Below are 20223 nucleotides of genomic sequence, written 5' to 3'. Positions count from 1 at the left end.
CCTTCCCTTTCTCCCCCTCTCCACTTTCCACCTTCTCCCCTCCCCACTTTCTTCCATTTCCCCCTCTCTCTCCCCCCTCCTCTCTCCCCCTCTCTCCCCCTCCCCTCTTCCTCTCTCCCCCCCCCTCCTCTCTCCCCCCCCCTCCTCTCTCCCCCCCCTCCTCTCTCCCCCCCCTCCTCTCTCCCCCCTCCTCCTCTCTCCCCCCCCTCCTCTCTCCCCCCTCCTCTCTCCCCCCCTCCTCTCTCCCCCCCCTCTCTCTCTCTCCTCCCCTTTATCCCTTTCCCCTCTCCCCCCCTTTTCCCCTCTCCCCCTCCCCACTTTCCTCCTTTTCCCCCTCTCCACTTTCCTCCATTTCCTCCTTCCCCCCCTTTTCCCCTTCCCCATCCCCCTGTTGCCAGCCTACCCCCGCCCTGAAATCAATGTACACCCTACGTCCCATCCTGCAGCCAGTAGACTGCCCCATTCCATCCCACCCAGCTGCCAGTTTACCCCCTTTGTGTCCCCTGTCCAGTTTACCCCTGTCCTGTCCAGCTCTGCCATCAATTTACACCCCCACCCTGCAGCAGGTTTACCCCTCACTGCGGCCAGTTTACCCCCCACTGCAGCAGGCTTACCCCCCCTGCCCTGCAATCAATCCCCCACCCACATTGTCGCCACTTTATCCCCCCTGTCTTGCCCCCTGGCCAGTTTACCCCCCATCTGTTCCACCCTTGTTTTACCCCCTCCCTGTACCGTGCGCTGCCAGTTTACCCCCCTGTACCTCCCCACAGGCTGCTTATCCCATCCCGTCCTGCCACTGGTGATGAAGTCATAGAGTGATACAGCATGGAAACAGGCGCTTCGGCCCACGCTTGCCAACATGTCCCAGCTACACGAGTCCCACCTGCCTGCGTTTGGCCCATGTCCATGAATTATTCCTCAGAGTTTGAACACTTAATGATTTCATCAGCTGAATTGTTCATTTTACGTTTACCTCCACGTCGGCAGGTCCTGCTTCACATTATGCAATGAACGTAGATGTTTTAAAAACTTGACATGCTAAAAACAAAGTGCTAATTATCTTACCATGCTTCTGTTTTGAATTGCAGCTAAAATACAAGGAATGAAAAATGCTGTCGCTAAAAATGACAAGAAAAGAAGAAAACAGCTAGTGGAAGAAGTAGCTAAAATTGAGTCTGAGTTGGAACAAAGGCACGAGGAGGAACTTCAGCAACTCTCGTTGCCACTTGATAAGTCTAGAACGGTGAGAGATCATAAGTGATAGGAGTAGAATTAAGCCATTCGGCTCATCAGGTTCTACGCCGCCATTCAATCATGGCTGATCTATCTCTCCCTCCAAACCCCATTCTCCTGCCTTCTCCCCATAACCTCTGACACCTGCACTAATCAAGAATCTATCTCTGCCTTAAAAACATCCACTGACTTGGCCTTCTTGGCAAAGAATTCCACAGATTCACCACCCTCTGACTAACAAAATTTCTCCTCATCTCCTTCCTAAAAGAACATCCTTTCATTCTGAGGCTATGACCTCTAGTCCTAGACTCTCCCACTAGTGGAAACATCCTCTCCACATCCACTTTATCCAAGCCTTTCACTATTCTATATGTTTCAATGAGGTCCCCCATCATTCTTCTAAACTCCAGCGAGTACAGGCTCAGTGCCGACAAACACTCATCGTAGGTTAACCCACTAATTCCTGGGATCATTCTTGTAAACCTCCTCTGGACCTTCTCCAGAGCCAGCGCATCCTTCCTTAGATACAGTGCCTAAAATTGCTCACAATATTCCAAATGAGGTCTTCCCAGTGCCTGATAGAGCCTGAGCATTACATTCCTGTTTTTGTATACACGCCCTCTCGATGTAAATTGAGATTGCTTTCTTTGGTATTTTGTTTAGACTACTTTTTGCAGAAAGATCCTTCCTTTTTCAAATAAACCACTAAAAAGCGATGGAATATGCACTATGTCATCTGAAAATTGTAGGTATCAATGCACAACGCTATCTCGGATTGAGAGTTTTAATCATAGGATATTCTCAACCATTCTGCTTTGCGACATAAAAGCCAGAATGCTTGATTTATCATACAAGGGTAAAGTTTACTGGGTATTAACGGCAACCATGAAAATCAGATTACTTTCTCAATATTTTGACTGAAGATTTTTGGATTGAACTCAATCTTGAGCTTATTATTTATACATTCTGAATTTGTGGCTAATAGAGTGATACAGCCTGGAAACAGGCCCTTCGGCCCAACTTTCCCATGCCGACAAACATGTCGCATCTGCACTAGTCCCATCTGCCTGCGTTTGGTCCATATCCCTCCAAATCTGGCTCTATTCATGTATCTGTCAAAATGTTTCTTACATTAGTACTTGCCTCAACTATCTCCTCTGGCAGCTTGTTCCAGTAAAAAAAAAAGTTACCTTTCAGGTTCCCATTAAATCATCTTAAACCTCTGTCTTCTGGTTGTCGATTTCTCCTACTCTGGGCAAAAGACTGTGTGTTTACCCGATCTATTCCTCTCATGATTTTGTACACTTTTTAAAGCTTTTTAAAACAGTTCTGGAATAGGTTCTGCATGTAGTATTTGCCATTAATAAATTGTAATCCAAAGAAAGAAATGTGAATTTGTAGAGTTCCTGCTACATTTGTAAGAATAATAACCCAGTGATAGTGCAGGCAAATGAAAAAAAACTAGCATTTATATTTGCTATCAGTTGGTATCAGGACTTCGTTTGGATGTGGAGAAAAAATGCAGCCCTCAAATTTAAAACTAATTTTAACATGGAAATCTGCAGATGTCGGTATTGTTGGTGAAAATGGAGGAAAATCGTAAACATTTCCAGGCAATCTAAACATCCTTTGTCAAGATTTCATAGTTGGAGAGTTGATGATAGAGCATAATTGTGAAAAACAACATTTACGATTAAAATAATTAAGGAAGTTCCTCATGCATCACCAGTTTAGAGTGGTACCGGAGTTGTAAGGCAGCAACTCTATCGCTGGGCCACAGTGTTGCCATAATGGAGCGTTTACCAACATTTTAATATTAACTACTAATCTGGTCCTCGTGCTGTTGATCATACCGAATCTTCTCACCTTGCACTTTAAACCCTTTCTCTTTACCTGGACTCAAACCAATTTCTTCCCTCCCCCTCCACCCACATTCCTCCCTCTGGCTTCACAATTTGCAACTCTTCAATCCTTTTGTCTCACCCCATTGTCCAGCCATCTGCCTATCCAACCTTTCGTCTGTGTTCACCTATTACCTGCCACACCTTGTCCTGCCCCATCTCTCTTCTAGCTTTCTTTGCTTTCCCAGCCCCCCTCCCCCCCCCAACAATCACTCTGAAGAAGGGTCACGACCCAAATCATCGCCTATCCATTTTTTCCAGAGATGCTGCCTGATCCGTGGAGTTACCCCAGCGCTTTGTGTCTTTTCTTTTTGTAAACCAGCATCTGCAGTTCCTTGTTTTAACATTTTGATGCTGTTTGGGGCGAAGTATAGATTGTCTAAGTTCGATCAAAAGGATTTGTTTTTAATGGGTGTGGTTGTATTGGTTACGGCACACCTAATGTGATTTAAACCAGAAAGCATTTATCGACCATAATTCATTAGATAACTTGACCTTTGAGCTCAGAATTTTGAGTTTAATCAATGTAAATAAATGCCCCAAATTTGTCTTTATCCTGTATCTGTGAAATATTTTACACTCTTTTTTTCTTTCTGTGAAGGTTGAATCTTCTACCAATGGAATTGCAAATTTGGAATTAGAAACCGGCAATGAGAAAGAAATTAAACAATCACGGGTGTCCAAAGCGCAGAAGAGGAGGGTATGTAGTTTACCTTTTAACTAAATATACAATTAGAGTCATACAGCATGGAAACGGGACCTTCGGTTCACCTTACCCAAAACGACAAAGGTGCCCCATCTATACTAGTCCCACCTGCCCCCGTTTGGCCCTTATTCCTCTAAACCTTTCTGATCCATGTACTTGTTTAAATGTCTTTTAAATGTTGTTATGGTTTCTGCCTCAACTACCTCCTCCAGCAGGCTCATTATATATACCTGCCACCTTCTGTGTGAATTAGAAATGTAGTTTTCCCCTCTTTTTGATGCTTTAAACCATTGAGAGACTGCATTCGCCTTGGTCTAAAACGCAATGGTGACAAAAATCAAAGAGATATTTAGAGTCATAGAGTGATACAATGTGGAAACAGGCCCTTCGGCCCAACTTACCCACACCAGCCAACATGCAGGAGGAATTTTAAGTGCGCTCTCCTAATTTTGTCTGGATTAAAGGAGGTGTCGGACCATCAGTTGCCAAAAAATCATTAGTGGACCTAATACCTTCTGAATTGTTATTTTATGTAATACATGCTGTGAACTTGTACTTCAATCCTGAAATATATATTGTCACACCAACATTAGGAGAAGAAAGCTGCTCAGGATAAAGAAAGAGAAGAGAGGATAGCTGAAGCAGAAGTTGAAAACCTGAAAGGTGCCCGGTACCTCGAAAATCAGAAGCTTGCTGAGTTTCTGGCTGCTAGAAAGCTGCAGATTAAGCAGATCCCCTCCGATGGCCACTGCATGTACAAAGCTATTGAAGACCAACTCCAAACCCGGGGCAGTTTGCTGGCACTTGTAGAGCTAAGGGCACAGGCAGGCGAATACATGAGAGGTCATATGGACGACTTCCTACCTTTTCTGACCAACTCTAACACAGGCGACATGTATACACCTGGTAAGTATTTTGTGTGATGCTCCAAACCAATAACATATACTGATTTTAATTAAAAAAGGAAACCTACAAATATGGTCTGAAGAAGGGTCTCAATCCGAAACCTCACCTGTTCCTTTTCTCCAGAGATGCTATCTGACCTGCTGAGTTACTCCAGCTGTCTGGTTTAACCAGCATTTGCAGTTCCTTCCTACACAATTATGGTTTGTACCCTTGTTTCACAAAGGAACAGCTTGAAAATGATTCAAGTGAGTTTATGCTGCACAGACCTTCCTCCTAATTTTTGACGACGGTGTACAATTTTCTATGTTCTAACCTTATGCTAACCCCATTTTATTCTCCACACATATCTGTCAACTTCAAACCCTGTTAAAGTAGGCTGCCTCCTAGCTGGGCACTATGCCCTCACGAGAATATAGATATGCAACAGTGCCGCTGCAGGTAGTACAACTATTTCATGCTTTAGTTTTAGTTTAGTTTAGAGATACAGTGCGGAAACAGGCCCTTCGGCCCACAGGGTCCGTGCCGACCAGTGATTCCCGCACACGAGCACTATCCTACACACACTCGGGACAATTTACATTTTTACCGAAGCCAATTAACTTACAAACCTGTATGTTTTTGGAGTGTGGGAGGAAACTGGAGATCCCAAAGAAAACCCGCACAGGTCATGGGGAGAACATACAAACTCCGTACAGCCAAGCATCCGTAAGCAGGATCGAACCTGGGTCTCTGGCACTGTAAGGCAGTAATGATACCGTGCTGTCGTTCTAGTGTCCCAATTTGTCTTTGACATTTGGCATGGTCTACGTGGAGTTTGCATGTTTTAATCTTTGCTTTAATGGGATTCCTTTGGGTGTTCTGTTTACCTCCCATGTCTCCAAAATGTGCTAATTGACATGTTACAATAGACAATAGGTGCAGGAGTAGGCCATTCGGCCCTTCGAGCCAGCACCGCCATTCAATGTGATCATGGCTGATCATTCTCAATCAGTACCCCATTCCTGCTTTCTCCCCATACCCCCTGACTCCGCTATCCTTAAGAGCTCTATCTAGCTCACTCTTGAATGTATTCAGAGAATTGGCCTCCACTGCCTCTGAGGCAGAGAATTCCACAGATTCACAACTCTCTGACAAAAAAGTTTTTCCTCATCTCTGTTCTAAATGGCCTACCCCTTATTCTTAAACTGTGGCCCCTGGTTCTGGACTCCCCCAACATTGGGAACATGTTTCCTGCCTCTAACATGTCCAACCCCTTAATAATCTTATACGTTTCGATAAGATCCCCTCATCCTTCTAAATTCCAGTGTATACAAACCTAGTCGCTCTAGTCTTTCAACATATGACAGTCCCGCCATTCCGGGAATTAACCTAGTAAACCTACGTTGCACGCCCTCAATAGCAAGAATATCCTTCCTCAAATTTGGAGACCAAAACTGCACACAGTACTCCAGGTACGGTCTCACTAGGGCCCTGTACAACTGCAGAAGGACCTCTTTGCTCCTATACTCAACTCCTCTTGTTATGAATGCCAACATTCCATTGGCTTTCTTCACTGCCTGCTGTACCTGCATGCTTCCTTTCAGTGACTGATGCACTAAGACACCCAGATCACGTTGTACGTCCCCTTTTCCTAACTTGACACCATTCAAATAATAATCTGCCTTCCTATTCTTACCACCAAAGTGGATAACCTCACACTTATCTACATTAAACTGCATCTGCCATGCATCCGCCCACTCACACAACCTGTCCAAGTCACCCTGCAACCTATCATATACATACAGCCGGAAACAGGCCTTTTCGGCCCACCAAGTCCGTGCCGCCCAGCGATCCCCGTCCATTAACACTATCCTACACCCACTAGGGACAATTTTTACATTTACCCAGCCAATTAACCTACATACCTGTACGTCTTTGGAGTGTGGGAGGAAACCGAAGATCTCGGAGGAAACCCACGCAGGTCACAGGGAGAACGTACAAACTCCTTACAGTGCAGCACCCGTAGTCAGGATTGAACCTAAGTCTCCGGTGCTGCATTCGCTGTAAAGCAGCAACTCTACCGCTGCGCTACCGTGCCGCCCATAGCATAGCATCTTCCTCACAGGTCACACTGCCACCTAGCTTTGTATCATCGGCAAATTTGCTAATGGTACTTTTAATCCCTTCATCCAAGTCATTGATGTATATTGTAAATAGCTGCGGTCCCAACACCGAGCCTTGCGGTACCCCACTAGTCACTGCCTTCTTTGCTTTCTGTCTGTCAACCAACTTTCTATCCATGTCAGTACCCTACCTCCAATACCATGTGCTCTAATTTTGCCCACCAATCTCCTATGTGGGACCTTGTCGAAGGCTTTCTGAAAGTCGAGGTACACCACATCCACCGGCTCTCCCCTGTCAATTTTCCTAGTTACATCCTCAAAAAATTCCAGTAGATTAGTCAAGCACGGTTTCCCCTTCGTAAATCCATGCTGACTCGGAACGATCCTGTTACTGCTATCCAAATGCTCCGCAATTTCGTCTTTTATAATTGACTCCAGCATCTTCCCCACCACTGATGTCAGACTAACTGGTCTATAATTTCCCGTTTTCTCTCTCCCTCCTTTTTTGAAAAGTAGGATAACATTAGCTACCCTCCAATCCACAGGAACTGACCCGGAATCTATAGAACATTGGAAAATAATCACTAATGCGTCCACAATTTCTAGAGCCACCTCCTTAAGCACCCTGGGATGCAGACCATCAGGCCCTGGGGATTTATCAGCCTTGAGTCCCATTAGTCTACCCAAAACTTTTTCCTGCCTAATGTGGATTTCCTCCAGTTCCTCTGTCACCCTAGGATCTCTGGCCACTAGAACATCTGGGAGATTGTTTGTATCCTCCTCAGTGAAGACAGATCCAAAGTACCAGTTCAACTCTTCTGCCATTTCCTTGTTCCCCATAATAAATTCCCCTGCTTCTGTCTTCAAGGGACCCACATTTGCCTTGACTATTTTTTTCCTCTTCACATACCTAAAAAAGCTTTTACTATCCTCCTTTATATTATTGGCTAGTTTACCCTCGTACCTCATCTTTTCTCCCCGTATTGCCTTTTTAGTTATCTTCTGTTGCTCTTTAAAAGAGTCCCAATCCTCTGGCTTCCCACTCTTCTTTGCTATGTTATACCTCTTCCCTTTTATTTTTATGCTGAACTTGACTTCCCTTGTCAGCCACGGGTGCCTCTTACTCCCCTTAGAATCTTTCCTCCTCTTTGGGATAAATTGATCCTGCAACTTCTGCACTATTCCCAGGAATACCTGCCATTGCTGTTCCACAGTCTTCCCTGCTAGGGCCTCCTTCCAGTCAATTTTGGCCAACTCCTGCCTCATGCCTCTGTAATCCCCTTTGCTATACTGTAATACTGACACCTCCGATTTTCCCTTCTCCCTCTCCATTTGTAGAGTAAAACTTATCATATTGTGGTCACTGCCTCCTAATGGCTCATTTACCTCGAGTCCCCTTATCAGGTCAGGTTCATTACATAACACTAAATCCAGAATTGCCTTCTCCCTGGTAGGCTCCAGTACAAGCTGTTCTAAGAATCCATCTCGGAGGCACTCCACAAACTCTCTTTCCTGGGGTCCATTACCAACCTGATTTTCCCAGTCGACCTGCATGTTGAAATCTCCCATGACCACCGCAGCATTACATTTGTGACATGCCAATTTTAGCTCCTGATTCAACTTGCACCCTATGTCGAGGCTACTGTTTGGGGGCCTGTAGATGACTCCCATTAGGGTCTTTTTACCCTTACAATTCCTCATCTCTATCCATACTGATTCTACATCTCCTGATTCTATGTCACTCCTTGCAAGGGAGTGAATATCATTCCTTACCAACAGAGCTACCCCGCCCCCTCTCCCCACCTGCCTGTTTTTTCTGTACGTTGTGTACCCCTGAACAACAGGGAATAGTGCAGCAGAAAAGGGTGGCCCAGCAATTGAGTTGTTGCCTTATAGCCCACAGACCCGGGCTCGATCTGGAGTTTTTAATCTTTCAAAATTGTTACTTTAATTCCTGTTGTTCAATTATGTATCCACACAGTGACTTCTGCAGAAGGGCTTTATCAGCTCCATTTCAATTAGTCCACAATCTGCTAACACTTGCCTTGTTTGAAAAGCATCCCTTGGACAATCTCATCCATCACTTTGATTGAAAGATACAGCATGGAAATTGGCCCATCAGGGTCCACTCTGATCATCAATCACACAATCACATTAGTTCTACATTATCCAACTTTCACATCCACTTTAGGGGCAATTGTTTTGCTCAGAGGCCAATTAACTTACAAATACGCATATCTTGAAACCGGAGCACCCAGAGGAAACCCATAGTTGAGCGGGAGAACGTGCAAACTCTACACTGGCAGTGCCCGAGGTCAGGATCGAACCCGGGTCCTTGGGTCTGTGAGGCAGCAACTCTACCAGCTGCGCCACCGTGCCAATGTCATCAACATCTATCAGCTCCATGCAATTCATTACACTGGATTCAAGATCCGTATCTTTAATTCACACATATTTTCATGACCGACCCCACCACAGTTTAGCAATCTCTTACAGTATCATATCCTTGTCACTGCCAAATGTTAAAACATTAGCTTTCGGTACTTATTTCTTTCCCGACCTCCTCTTCCACCACCATACTCCTATGTTAATGGCAGACACTGCCTTTACCCTGATCTCCCTGATTGATTGATACTTCACTGCCACGTGTACTCAGTGCAGTGAAATTCTTTGATTTGCATACAGTACAAGTATGCAAAGAGTCGCCACGTATACGGTGCCGAAAAAGTTACAAAAGTATTCAATATAGTCGCAATGTCCCTCTTCATCCATCAAACTCCTCTTTGATTATGTTTTTTTTTGTCAGATCATGCCATTAACAATATTTGTTTCAGTTCCTTGAGTACCTTGAGACTATCTCAATATTAAAGTACCTTGAGACTGTCTCAATATTAAAGCACAAACAATTTTCCAGTTTGTATTTACTATAAGATTACCTCTAGAACATTATCACTCCAATAACGTTTAAAATATTGCCTGATACCACCTTCACTCTCACAAACCAGCACTATTTATTTATTTATTAATCTATTTGGTTTAGTTTAGCGATGCAGCGCAGAAACTGGCCCTTCGGCCCACTGACTCCACTCCAACCAGCAATCGCTCCATACACCAGCAATATCCTACACACAAGGAACAATTTACAATTCTTACCAAAGCCAATGAACATCCAAACCTCTACATTTCTGGAGTATGGGAGAAAACCCACACAGTCATGGGGAGAACGTACAAACTCCATACATACAACACCCCGTATACAGGATCGAACCCGGGCCTCTTGAGCTGTAAGGCAGCAATTTTACGATGTGCCATTGTGCAAATGTTAACTATAAATAAGGTGTATAGGAAGGAACTGCAGGTGCTGGTTTAACTGGAGATAAACACAAAAAGCTGGAGTAACTCAGCGGGCCAGGCAGCATCTCTGGAGAGAAGGAATGGGTGACGTTTCAGGTCGAGACCCTTCTTCAGGCTGGTGTCCTTCCACCACAGTCATTTTCAAGCCAAAAAAAATGTGTCTTGTTGTTTGAAGATTTAGTCACAGTTTAAAGTTTTCCATTCAGGGCTAACATTATTATAGTGAAGGGAAAAAATGACACAAAGTAACTCAGCGGGTCCGACAGCATATCTGGAGAACATGGATCTTTTGGGTCGGGACTTTTCTTTAGACGGGTGACGTTTCGGGTCGAAAGCGGAGGTAATGTTTCAAGTCGGGACGCTGTCTGACCTGCTGAGCTACTCCAGCACTTTGTGTCGATTTTGTAAACCAGCATCTGCGGTGTCTTGTATCTACATAGTGAAGGGATTTTATTTTTACTAAATTTCAAGACTAACTGCAACTGTAACCGCTGTGTTACGGCTGTTTGGGTTTGTATGGAAATTTGCCCCTTGCAGAAGTCGCAAATCATTGGCTGAAAATTTAGTTACAGAATAAAATCACTCTCATGCAATTTGTGTTGGGTGAGGAGGGAAGTAAGTTAGTAAGTAAGGTCTCGACCTGAAATGTTTCCTATCCAGAAAAAAAAGTCTCAACCCAAAATGTCACCTATCCACGTTCTCCAGCAACCTGCTGAGTTATTCCAGCACTCTGTGTCCTTTTAGTTTAGTTTAATTCAAAGATACAACGTGGAAACAGGCCCTTCGGCCCACAGAGTCCGCACTGACCAGCGATCCCCGCACACTAACACTACCCTACACACACACTAGGGACAATTTACAATTATACCAAGCCAAATAACCTGTACGTCTTTGGAGTGTGGGAGGAAACAGGAGCTTCCCGGTCAGGGAGAGAACGTAAAAACTCTGTACAGACAGCACCCGTAGTCAGGATCGAACCCGGGTCTCTGGCGCTGTAAGGCATCAACTTTACCGCTGCGCCACTGTGCCTCCCAACACACAAAATAAACACACAATTTTTCATCAACTCATTTTCTTGACACATGTGCAGATGATGTGGAATGACACTCTGGCTTGGGCTTTGCCTCTACCATAATAAACAGATGATTATAGAAAATGTTCAGGTGGAAATTATAGAGAAAGAAACAAAGTAAACATTCTGGATCATCAGTATTGGGAAAGTTTGAGATGTAACATGTTTTGTTTTAAGAACTGAGGCAGGAAAAGGAGGATTGGGAAGAGAGAGAATAGAATTTATTCTCTCATGCCTTGCCCATTATTGCAACACTTCCATGCCTCTGCATTTGTTCAAAACTAGTCACATCTCTAACTTTTTCCATTGCTTACCTGAAACAACTTTGTTTCTCTCTCTCTCTACAGAGCCGCCTTGATTCCTGAGTATGGGATTTTCTGTGTTCATGATAAAGTCTTTTAAAGGTAGGCCAAACATGGATGTAAAATCTTATTTGGCTCAGATGAGTAACTAAATAAAGCACTTTTACTTCACACAATAATATTCAGGCACAAATGATATGAAAACATTGTTGGAATGGCGTCTGGTTAATGATACAGATGAAGATGTATACAAAGATAGTGTTGGTTTATTATTGTCACATGTATAGAGAAATAATTAAATCAGATAGTACTTTACATAAATATAAGCAAGCCATACACAGGTACAGCAGGTGGAGCCAGGAGAAAAATACTGGAGTGCTAAGTATAGGTTTCACCATTGTAATTTTACAGTTCCAGAGGAAAAAGTGCAATGTCTGCTAAGAAGTAGGTTGGAAGCAAAGATAATAGAGCAGAGCAAGATAGACCACTCGACCCTAAAAACCGTAGTACGTCATGGCGCCATTTTAGTAGGCAGAAACCTGCAGAAACATTTAAAAAGAAAAATAACAAAAATCTGTGAATTGATAGATGAGATATATTCTGCATTTTTATGGTATCATCGCATATACTGTTCCCCCAAAACACTAATTACACTGCGAGAGGCATAGCGAACGGCAGGTTTTGCTTACTAAAATGGTGGATGTTACACTCCTTTGAGCACTACACTTCAGTATAGGTGATTTCAACGGAGTGGTTCACCTTGCTCCTCTATTATCTTTGGTTGGAAGATTGGCACTAGCTAATAGGAAAACAGGTTAGAAGCCTGATATCAGAAGGGAAATCATGTAAAAAAATCTTGTGTGCCACTTTGTCATTTTTTTCCATTTACGTTCTGTTTTCATATTTAGAATGTTTTGGTTTTATAAATATATAAATCAGGTGATAATGACACAAACGGGTTGCTTAGTGGCTTTGCATTTTCTTGGAATGTTCCTGAGGTGCCATCCTGCCTAAAAATGAGAATTCCTCAATCACTTCTTAGCAATCCTGTGCCATTTAAATTTAATAGCTTTCAACATTTTGGAATAATCAGTTCAGTTTATTGTCACGTGTTCTGAGGTACAGTGAAAAGCTTTGGTTGTGTGCGGACCAGTCAGTGAAAAGACAATACATGATTACAATTGACCGTTTACAGTGTGTAGATACATGATAAGGGAATAAAGTTGAATGCAAAATAAAGCCAGTAAAGTCTGATCAAAGATAGTCCAAGGGTCACCAATTAATAAATAACACACAAACCACAGTTTAAATAGTTTTTGGATCTTTAAGGACTTCATCCTCATTTACATTTATTCTCTCGAGCACATTTGGTACTTTTTATTTCTGAAAGATGGTGGGTATGGGGGGGAAAAAAGTAATATTGGAACAGTGATAGAAATTCAATACATTTTAATGGTGAGGCTTTGGAAAACTTCTGCTCCTATTTTTTTCTCTGGGTTTCAAAATCTGTGCCACACCTCCTCCTCCCCAGACACCTGTCCCTGTAACTGCAGGAGATGCAATACCTGTCCCGACACCTCCCTCTCGCCTCCAGTCAAGGACTTGGACAGCTGAGGCCAGCACAGTAGCACAGTCGTAAAGTTGCTGCCTAACAGCGCACCCAGGTTCGATTCTGACTATGGGTGTTGTCTGTACGGAGGTCGTACATTCTCCCACGACCTGTGTGGGTTTTCTTCAGGTGCTCCGGTTTCCTCCCACACTCCAAAGGCGTACAGGTTTGTAGGTTAATTGGCTTCGGTATAATTGTAAATTGTCCCGAGTGAGTGTAGGATAATGCTGGTGTACAGGGTGATCGCTGGTCGGCACGGACTCGGTGGTCCGAAGGACCTGTTGCTGCACTGTATCTCTCAAGTTTAAAGCTCTTCCTGGAGAGGCAGAAGTTTTACCTGAGCCTCCTGCCACCTTATCTACTCCATTTGGTGTTCCCTGTGGCCTCCTCTCCATCGGTGAGAGCCGAAGTAGACGTGACGATCGTTTCGCCGGACACTTGCCAGGACCAGACGGAGCTCCTAGTTGCAAGCCACTTGTTTCCCTCCCTATTCTTGTACCAACCTGGCTACCCTCAACCTCCTCCACTGCCAGAGTACAAACTGGAAGAGCAGCAAATCCAAACATTACCAAAAGAAAATAATAATTAGTGTGGAGGAAATAAATTGGTTTGTATCATACTGTGTTGTCTTACAATTTGTTATTGTTGTCATACTTTTCAAAAATACCTCTAATTTCAGATGAATTTGAGAAGTACTGTCATGAAGTGGCCCATACAGTGGCATGGGGCGGACAACTTGAGGTAAATAACAGGCCCTTTTTGGCCCAACTTGTCTATGGGCTAGTCCCATAAGCGTGCATTTGGCCCACATCCCTCTTAAACCCTCCCTATCCATATATATTTTTTTTACTCCAGTTACTTTCAGATCATATCCTGACATTTCGATAATAGAAGCAAATTGTCAACCTAGAGTCAGGTTTATTCACTGGAATAATGTCCTTCAGCTTATCATAAGCAGCATGATAAACATTGTGTACCAATCCTGGTACTGAGGAGGAGTATAATTTAGCAGATTTGATTGAGATTACAATGCACATTCTTTAAGCATTTTGCCACGCCGGCTTTAGTATTCTTTGTATAAAAAAAAATCTAAACACGATCTTGAAGCAAGTTATTTGATTCTGCATTTTTAATAAAAACAAAAGAGTACAAATTATTCTGAATTTCAAAGTGAACGAATAAATTTCACAGATTTGGCATTAAAGCTAAATGAGCAATGTACAGTAATCGTTGGTTTTACCAGAAATTGGGTGTGTATAGTGGTAGAATTTCTCAAGACAGCATTGACGAGAAGTGCAATATCTTTATGGAGAAGTGTTTATGTAAACCCCAAAAGCAAATTATTGAATGAAGAAAAAAAAATTGAGACTGCTAGTGGCTAGATAACACTGACGCTGAATTTAGAGACTCAGCTGACTAGAGACTCAGGTTTGATCCTGATCTGTGGTACTGTCTATGTGGAATCTGCCCGTTCTCCATATGACCACATGGATTTCCTCTAGATGCTCTGGTTTCCTCCAACCACCCAAAGATGTGCAGGTTTGTTGGTTAATTGGCCTCTTTAAATTGCCACTGGTGTATAGGGAGAAAGTGGGATAACATCGAATTAGTATGAATGGGAGATCTGCATGAAGGAACTGCAGATGCTGGTTTAAACCGAGGATAGAAACAAAATGCTGGAGTAACTCAGTGGGGCAGGCAGCATCTCTGGAGATGCTGCCTGTCCAGCTGAGCTACTCCAGCATTTTGTGTCCATCTATGAATGGCAGATCAATGGTCAGCATGGACTCGGGGCAAAGGGTCTGTTTCCGTGCTATATCTTTCAATCAATTAATCTTTCAGTAGTCTGTTAGAAAATCTGAAAAGTATGAAAAGGAATAAGAATGTAAATGTCTCTTCATTTTCTGGTAGAAGTTAACCATGGATAGTCCTGCTTTGAAGAAAGACACAAAAAGCTGGAGTAACTCAGCAAGTCAAGTCAAGTCAAGTCAATTTATTTGTATAGCACATTTAAAAACAACCCACGTTGACCAAAGTGCTGCACATCCGACCAGGAAAAAAAAAAAGCAGGACAGGCAGCATCTCTGGATTGAAGTAATGGGTGGTGTTTCAGGTCGAGACCCTTCAGACCAGTCTTGCTCTGATTTGGTTCTTTACATTGTTTTATCACTAAGTCTCCCTTTCACACAATGAAAATGGTACTCCAATTTTGGAGCTCTAAACCAGATCCTGGCACTTCGGCCTTTTGTTAAACACCATCGTGTTTTCACCAGCCATTGACTTCTGAGTCAAAAGAACCATTTTAGCCTGGGTGACTTTTTCCACTAATTGCAAATCATCTTGCTTTACAGTTTTCCTCTGCCTTAAACATTTCTAGTTGTATATTTCAAACAGTTGTCAGATTTTTTTAGAACATTGAAGAACAATTTAGATCTTTATTGCTCAAAGTGATGGAGTAACTCCGAAGGTCAGACAGCATCCCTGGGGAATAGATGACGACCTACTGAGTTACTCCAGCACTCTGCGTCCTTTTGTATATTAACCAGCATCTGCAGTTCTTTGTTTCTTAGTTCTTTCTTGCTTCTGTTTAAATGGAATTTGTATCCTAAGGATGGAAAGACCATAGATTTTTTTTGGTCGCATTTAAAAGTTGCAACAATAGATATCCAAGTTCATCTTGTATATCTCTGTTTAATCTCTTACAGCTGAGGGCTTTATCACACGTCTTGAAAATGCCAATGGAGGTTGTACAAGCAGACTCTACTCCAATCACAATCGGTGAAGAATATGGCAAGAACCCAATCATTCTTGTGTGAGTGATTTTTATTTTTGGATTTAATTACAAGAAAACACTTCAATATTATAGGGTGGTACGGTGACGCAGTGGTAGATTATTGTCTTACAGCACCAGAGTCCCGGGCTTGATCCTAACCGCGGGTGCCGTCTGTATGGAATTTGTACATTCTCCCCGTGATCTGCTTAGGTTTACAATCAGTAAAATAACAGTAAATTTAATCAGGATGACACCCTAGTCGGAGAACTAGTGTGGGGGAGGGATTATATAATTTACATAACTACAGATGCTGCAGCTCTAAATACAAGCACTAACATTATTTTGGCTAAGTGCAGATCAAATACTAAATAGTCGATTTAACATTAAAAATATTTGCAGAATTGCTAGCAGTTTTAATAGAAACTCTTTTGCATTTTTGCTAATTAGAGGAAAGATCTATTTTTACAGTAGGTTGTTAATTCCAAAAAAATGATTTGGAGTTGGGTTATTATAACATATTGATCTTGTTTATTCCTTTAAACTGCTGCATATCATACACTCTTACATTTTTAAATTGTCTTTGCTTATAGGTACATGAGACATGCATATGGATTAGGAGAACATTATAACTCCGTAGAACAATTAAATGAAGCAGCTACTGAAGACGTAAGCTAATTACCATCAGCGTTTCCATATTAATCAGTGTTTCATTTGCTCAATGTTGTACTTTTCCTGTGGAATTGAAAATCAAAGTTGTGCACAGTTCATATGGAAAATTGAAGAAGAATAATGCATATCCGACTTGTTTCTCTTGGCTGCATCATTTAATTGTGAGAGGACCCGTAAAAGCCAAATGGAGACTGCATGCCATGAGAGGGACTAAATGTTTTAATGATCTTGTCATTCTGAGTGTACTGTGCATCACAATACAAATAAAAGTAGCAGAGATTATGTAATCTCGTCAGAAAGTTATTTTACTTTTCTGTTGAAATTGGGAGGCAAGATATCCGGAGGATCTTTTATTAAGAACAATTGATGGTTTTTGTGCCATTGTGTTTTGAAATACAACTTTGCTTGTTCTTTTTTCCCTGAGAACGGAGAGAACATATAACGTGAAGGCAACATCATGTCAAATCTTTTCAATGTGTTTGGTTTAGTTTAGAGATACAGTGTGGAAACAGGCCCTTCGGCCCACCAAGTCTGTGCCGACCAGCGATCCCCGCACATTAAAACTATCTTACATACACTCGGGATAATTTAACTTGTACCAAGCCAATTAACCTACAAATCCGTATGTGTTTGGAGTGTGGGAGGAAACCGGAGCACCCGAGGAAAACCCACGCAGGTCACGGGGAGAATGTACAAACTCTGTACAGACAAGCACCCATAGTCAGGATCAAACACGAGTCTCTAAGGCAGCAACTCGACCACCACGCCACTCGTTTTAGGTGAACAGTGATTGGGTTTGAGAGAGAAATAGAATTTGTAGTCTGCATCACAATTGCACCATAGTTAAGTTGCTGATTCGTATTTGATGATATGGACTATTGACCAGGAAGCATGACTTTGATGCATGTCGAGGATTGTGGAAATTAAATTCAAGTCATTTGACACAGGAATCTAAAAGGGTATCTGTGAAATTACTGAATTGTTGTCTAAAAATACATCTGGTTCATGGGCCCCATTTGGGAAGAGAATCTGATACTGAACTGGTAACAGTCCTTTGAAACAACACGGATCAGATCCCACTTAGGAACTTGTGCACACTCTGTCCCACCCCCACCTCTTTTCCAGCTTTCTCCCCCAACTTCAGTCAGGCTGTGGAAGAGTCCTAGTCAGAAACGTCTGTCCTCAAGAGAAGCTGTCTGACCCGCTGAGTTTAGGGGGGGGGATGTAAGGCAGCAGCTCTACTGCTATGCCACTGTGCTGCCCTATCATTTCAACTTTTTAATCAACTTTAAAATCTTTGAGACATGCAGCAGAGGAACAGGCCATTTGGCCCACCAAATCTGTGCCAACCAAACGTCCACTGCATTGACACTACACTAACCCCATTTTATTCTCCCCAGTGGCCTATCGACTAGGCCCACCGACTCCGTGCCGACCAGCAATCATCCCATACACTTGCACTGTTCTACACACTGGGGACAATTTCACAATTTTGTACCAAAACCAATTAACTTACAAACCTGTACGTCATTGGAACGTGCGAGGAAACCGGAGATCTCGGAGAAAACCCACGCGGTCACGGGGAGAACATCTAAACTCCGCACAGACAGCACCCATAGTCAGTACAACCAGCGTCTCTGGCGCTGTGAGGCAGCAACTCTGCGCCACTGTGCTCCCTTGGCGCTTTGTGTTTTATTTAGAGGGATAGACAATAATTGTTAGCTTTGCTCACAACGTCTACATCCCACGAACGAGTATATATATTTTTTAAAGTCCTTCTACGTATGTTGCAGTTGACAATTATGTCCTTATTTACAATAGCTTCACAATATTAGAAACAGAAAAATAGGTGCAGGATTAGACCATTCGGCCCTTTGAGCCAGCACCACCATTCAATATGATCATGGCTGATCAACTAAAATCAGTAACCTGTTCTTGCTTTTTCCCCATATCCCTTTAGCTCTAAGAGCTAAATCTAACTCTCTCTTGAAAACATGAACGAAGGGCCTGCTTCCACCCATAAAGTCTAAAGGTAGGAGAATGGCATTGAGAGGGAAAGATAGATCAGCCATGATTGAATGGTGGACTATTCTTGATGGGCCGAATGGCCTAATTCTGCTCCTATCACGTATGACCTTATGATAGTTGATGGAATCAGGGGATTGTAACCATGGCTGGAGGCAATTAGCCTCTTAGGATTCTCCAGTCTGAGGAAAACCCAGAAAACCATCCAGAAGCAGGGTCTCGACTCAAAACGTCACCCATTCCTTTTCAAGATAGAGTTAGATATGGCTCTTAGGGCTCACGGAATCGAGGGATATGGGAAGAAAGCAGGAACGGGGTAGGATTGTGGATGATAAGCCATGATCACATTGAATGGTGGTGCTGGCTCGAAGGACCGAATGGCCTCCTCCTGCACCTATTTTCTCTGTTTCAATGTTCTCTCCAGTTTTTTGGGTCTATGATGATGAGTGATGATACAGGACTGCACGTTAGTCCTTCGGCCGCCAGAGGGGGTGCGCTCCGCCGGTCGGAGAGGGCGGGGCTAGAGGACCGAGGGAGAGGGGTGGGTCTGGAGGACCGAGGGAGAGGGGTGGGTCTGGAGGACCGGGTGACGGTGACGGGCTGCAGCTCGGTCCACCGGCCGCCAGAGGGGGCGCGCCCCGCCGTCGCCATGGAGACGGCACGGCCACTGGGCCGGCTATGGCAGACTCGCTGGTGCTGCGGGCGCTGCGGGGCAACGCGCGAAACCTGGACCTGAGCGGCAAGAAGCTGCGGCTGGTGCCCAAAGCGGTGGGCAGGCTGCGTGCGCTGACCCGGCTCCAGCTGAGGAATAATCTCATCACCGAGCTGCCGGTGGAGCTGCAGACACTCGACAACGTAAGGGGGGGGGGCGGAGCCGCCATTACCGCCCGTTCCGGCCGAGTTTTGCCGCGCCCCTCTATTTACATAAACCCCGCCCATTGTCCGTGATCACGCCCATCTATTTACATACACTCCGCCCATTGCACACGACCACGCCCCCTGTATTAACCTAAACCCCGCTCATTGTTGAGGACCACGCCCATGTATTTACATAAACCCCGCCCATTACACACGGCCATGCCCCTCTACTTACATAAACCACGCTCATTGTTCAGGGGCACGCTGCTCTATTTACATAGCACCGTCCATTATCCAGGGTCACGCCGCTCTATTTGCATAATCCCGCCCTCATCGCTGCCCTAGACACGCCCTTCAGTTCCAAACCCCACCCAATGAAGACCTAAACTTGCAGTCTTTGATGCTGCATGGCGTGTTGTCTGCATCCCATCAATAAGTCAAGTCAATTTTATTTGTATAGCACATTTAAAAACAACCCACGTTGACCAAAGTGCTGTACATCAGTTCAGGTACTAAGAACGAACATACAATGGCACACAAACATAACAGCACATACATAAACAGTTCACAGCGCCCCCTCAGAGGGCCTCAAACACTAGGGAGTAGAAATAGGTTTTGAGCCTGGACTTAAAGGAGTCGATGGAGGGGGCAGTTCTGTTGGGGAGAGGGATGCTGTTCCACAGTCTAGGAGCTGCAACCGCAAAAGCGCGGTT

General features: G+C 43.8%; 2 protein-coding genes across 6 annotated transcripts in view; both read left to right on the top strand.

Annotated features, from left to right (window-relative positions):
- The window catches only part of otud6b (OTU deubiquitinase 6B), a 79735-nt gene extending 62981 nt beyond the window's left edge, over positions 1-16754 (top strand). Inside the window, exons 2-7 of the mRNA XM_078397207.1 lie at positions 1087-1243; positions 3736-3834; positions 4434-4746; positions 13865-13926; positions 15891-15997; positions 16549-16754. Coding sequence (XP_078253333.1) covers positions 1103-1243; positions 3736-3834; positions 4434-4746; positions 13865-13926; positions 15891-15997; positions 16549-16633 — 807 coding nt within the window. The 5' untranslated portion in view covers positions 1087-1102 and the 3' untranslated portion in view covers positions 16634-16754. The remainder of the gene's footprint in view (positions 1-1086; positions 1244-3735; positions 3835-4433; positions 4747-13864; positions 13927-15890; positions 15998-16548) is intronic.
- A 2554-nt stretch (positions 16755-19308) lies between these two features.
- lrrc69 (leucine rich repeat containing 69) overlaps positions 19309-20223 on the top strand; it is a 35090-nt gene continuing 34175 nt past the window's right edge. For all 5 annotated transcript variants that reach the window (XM_078398500.1, XM_078398502.1, XM_078398499.1 and 2 more), the window contains exon 1: positions 19309-19507. In XM_078398500.1, coding sequence (XP_078254626.1) covers positions 19331-19507 — 177 coding nt within the window. In that variant the 5' untranslated portion in view covers positions 19309-19330. The remainder of the gene's footprint in view (positions 19508-20223) is intronic.

The sequence above is a fragment of the Rhinoraja longicauda genome, chromosome 4 (assembly GCF_053455715.1).
Source record: "Rhinoraja longicauda isolate Sanriku21f chromosome 4, sRhiLon1.1, whole genome shotgun sequence".
NCBI classification, from domain to species: Eukaryota; Metazoa; Chordata; class Chondrichthyes; order Rajiformes; family Arhynchobatidae; genus Rhinoraja; species Rhinoraja longicauda.
The sequence above is the reverse complement of the archived record's forward strand: the minus strand, read 5'-3'. Positions and strand labels throughout refer to the sequence as shown.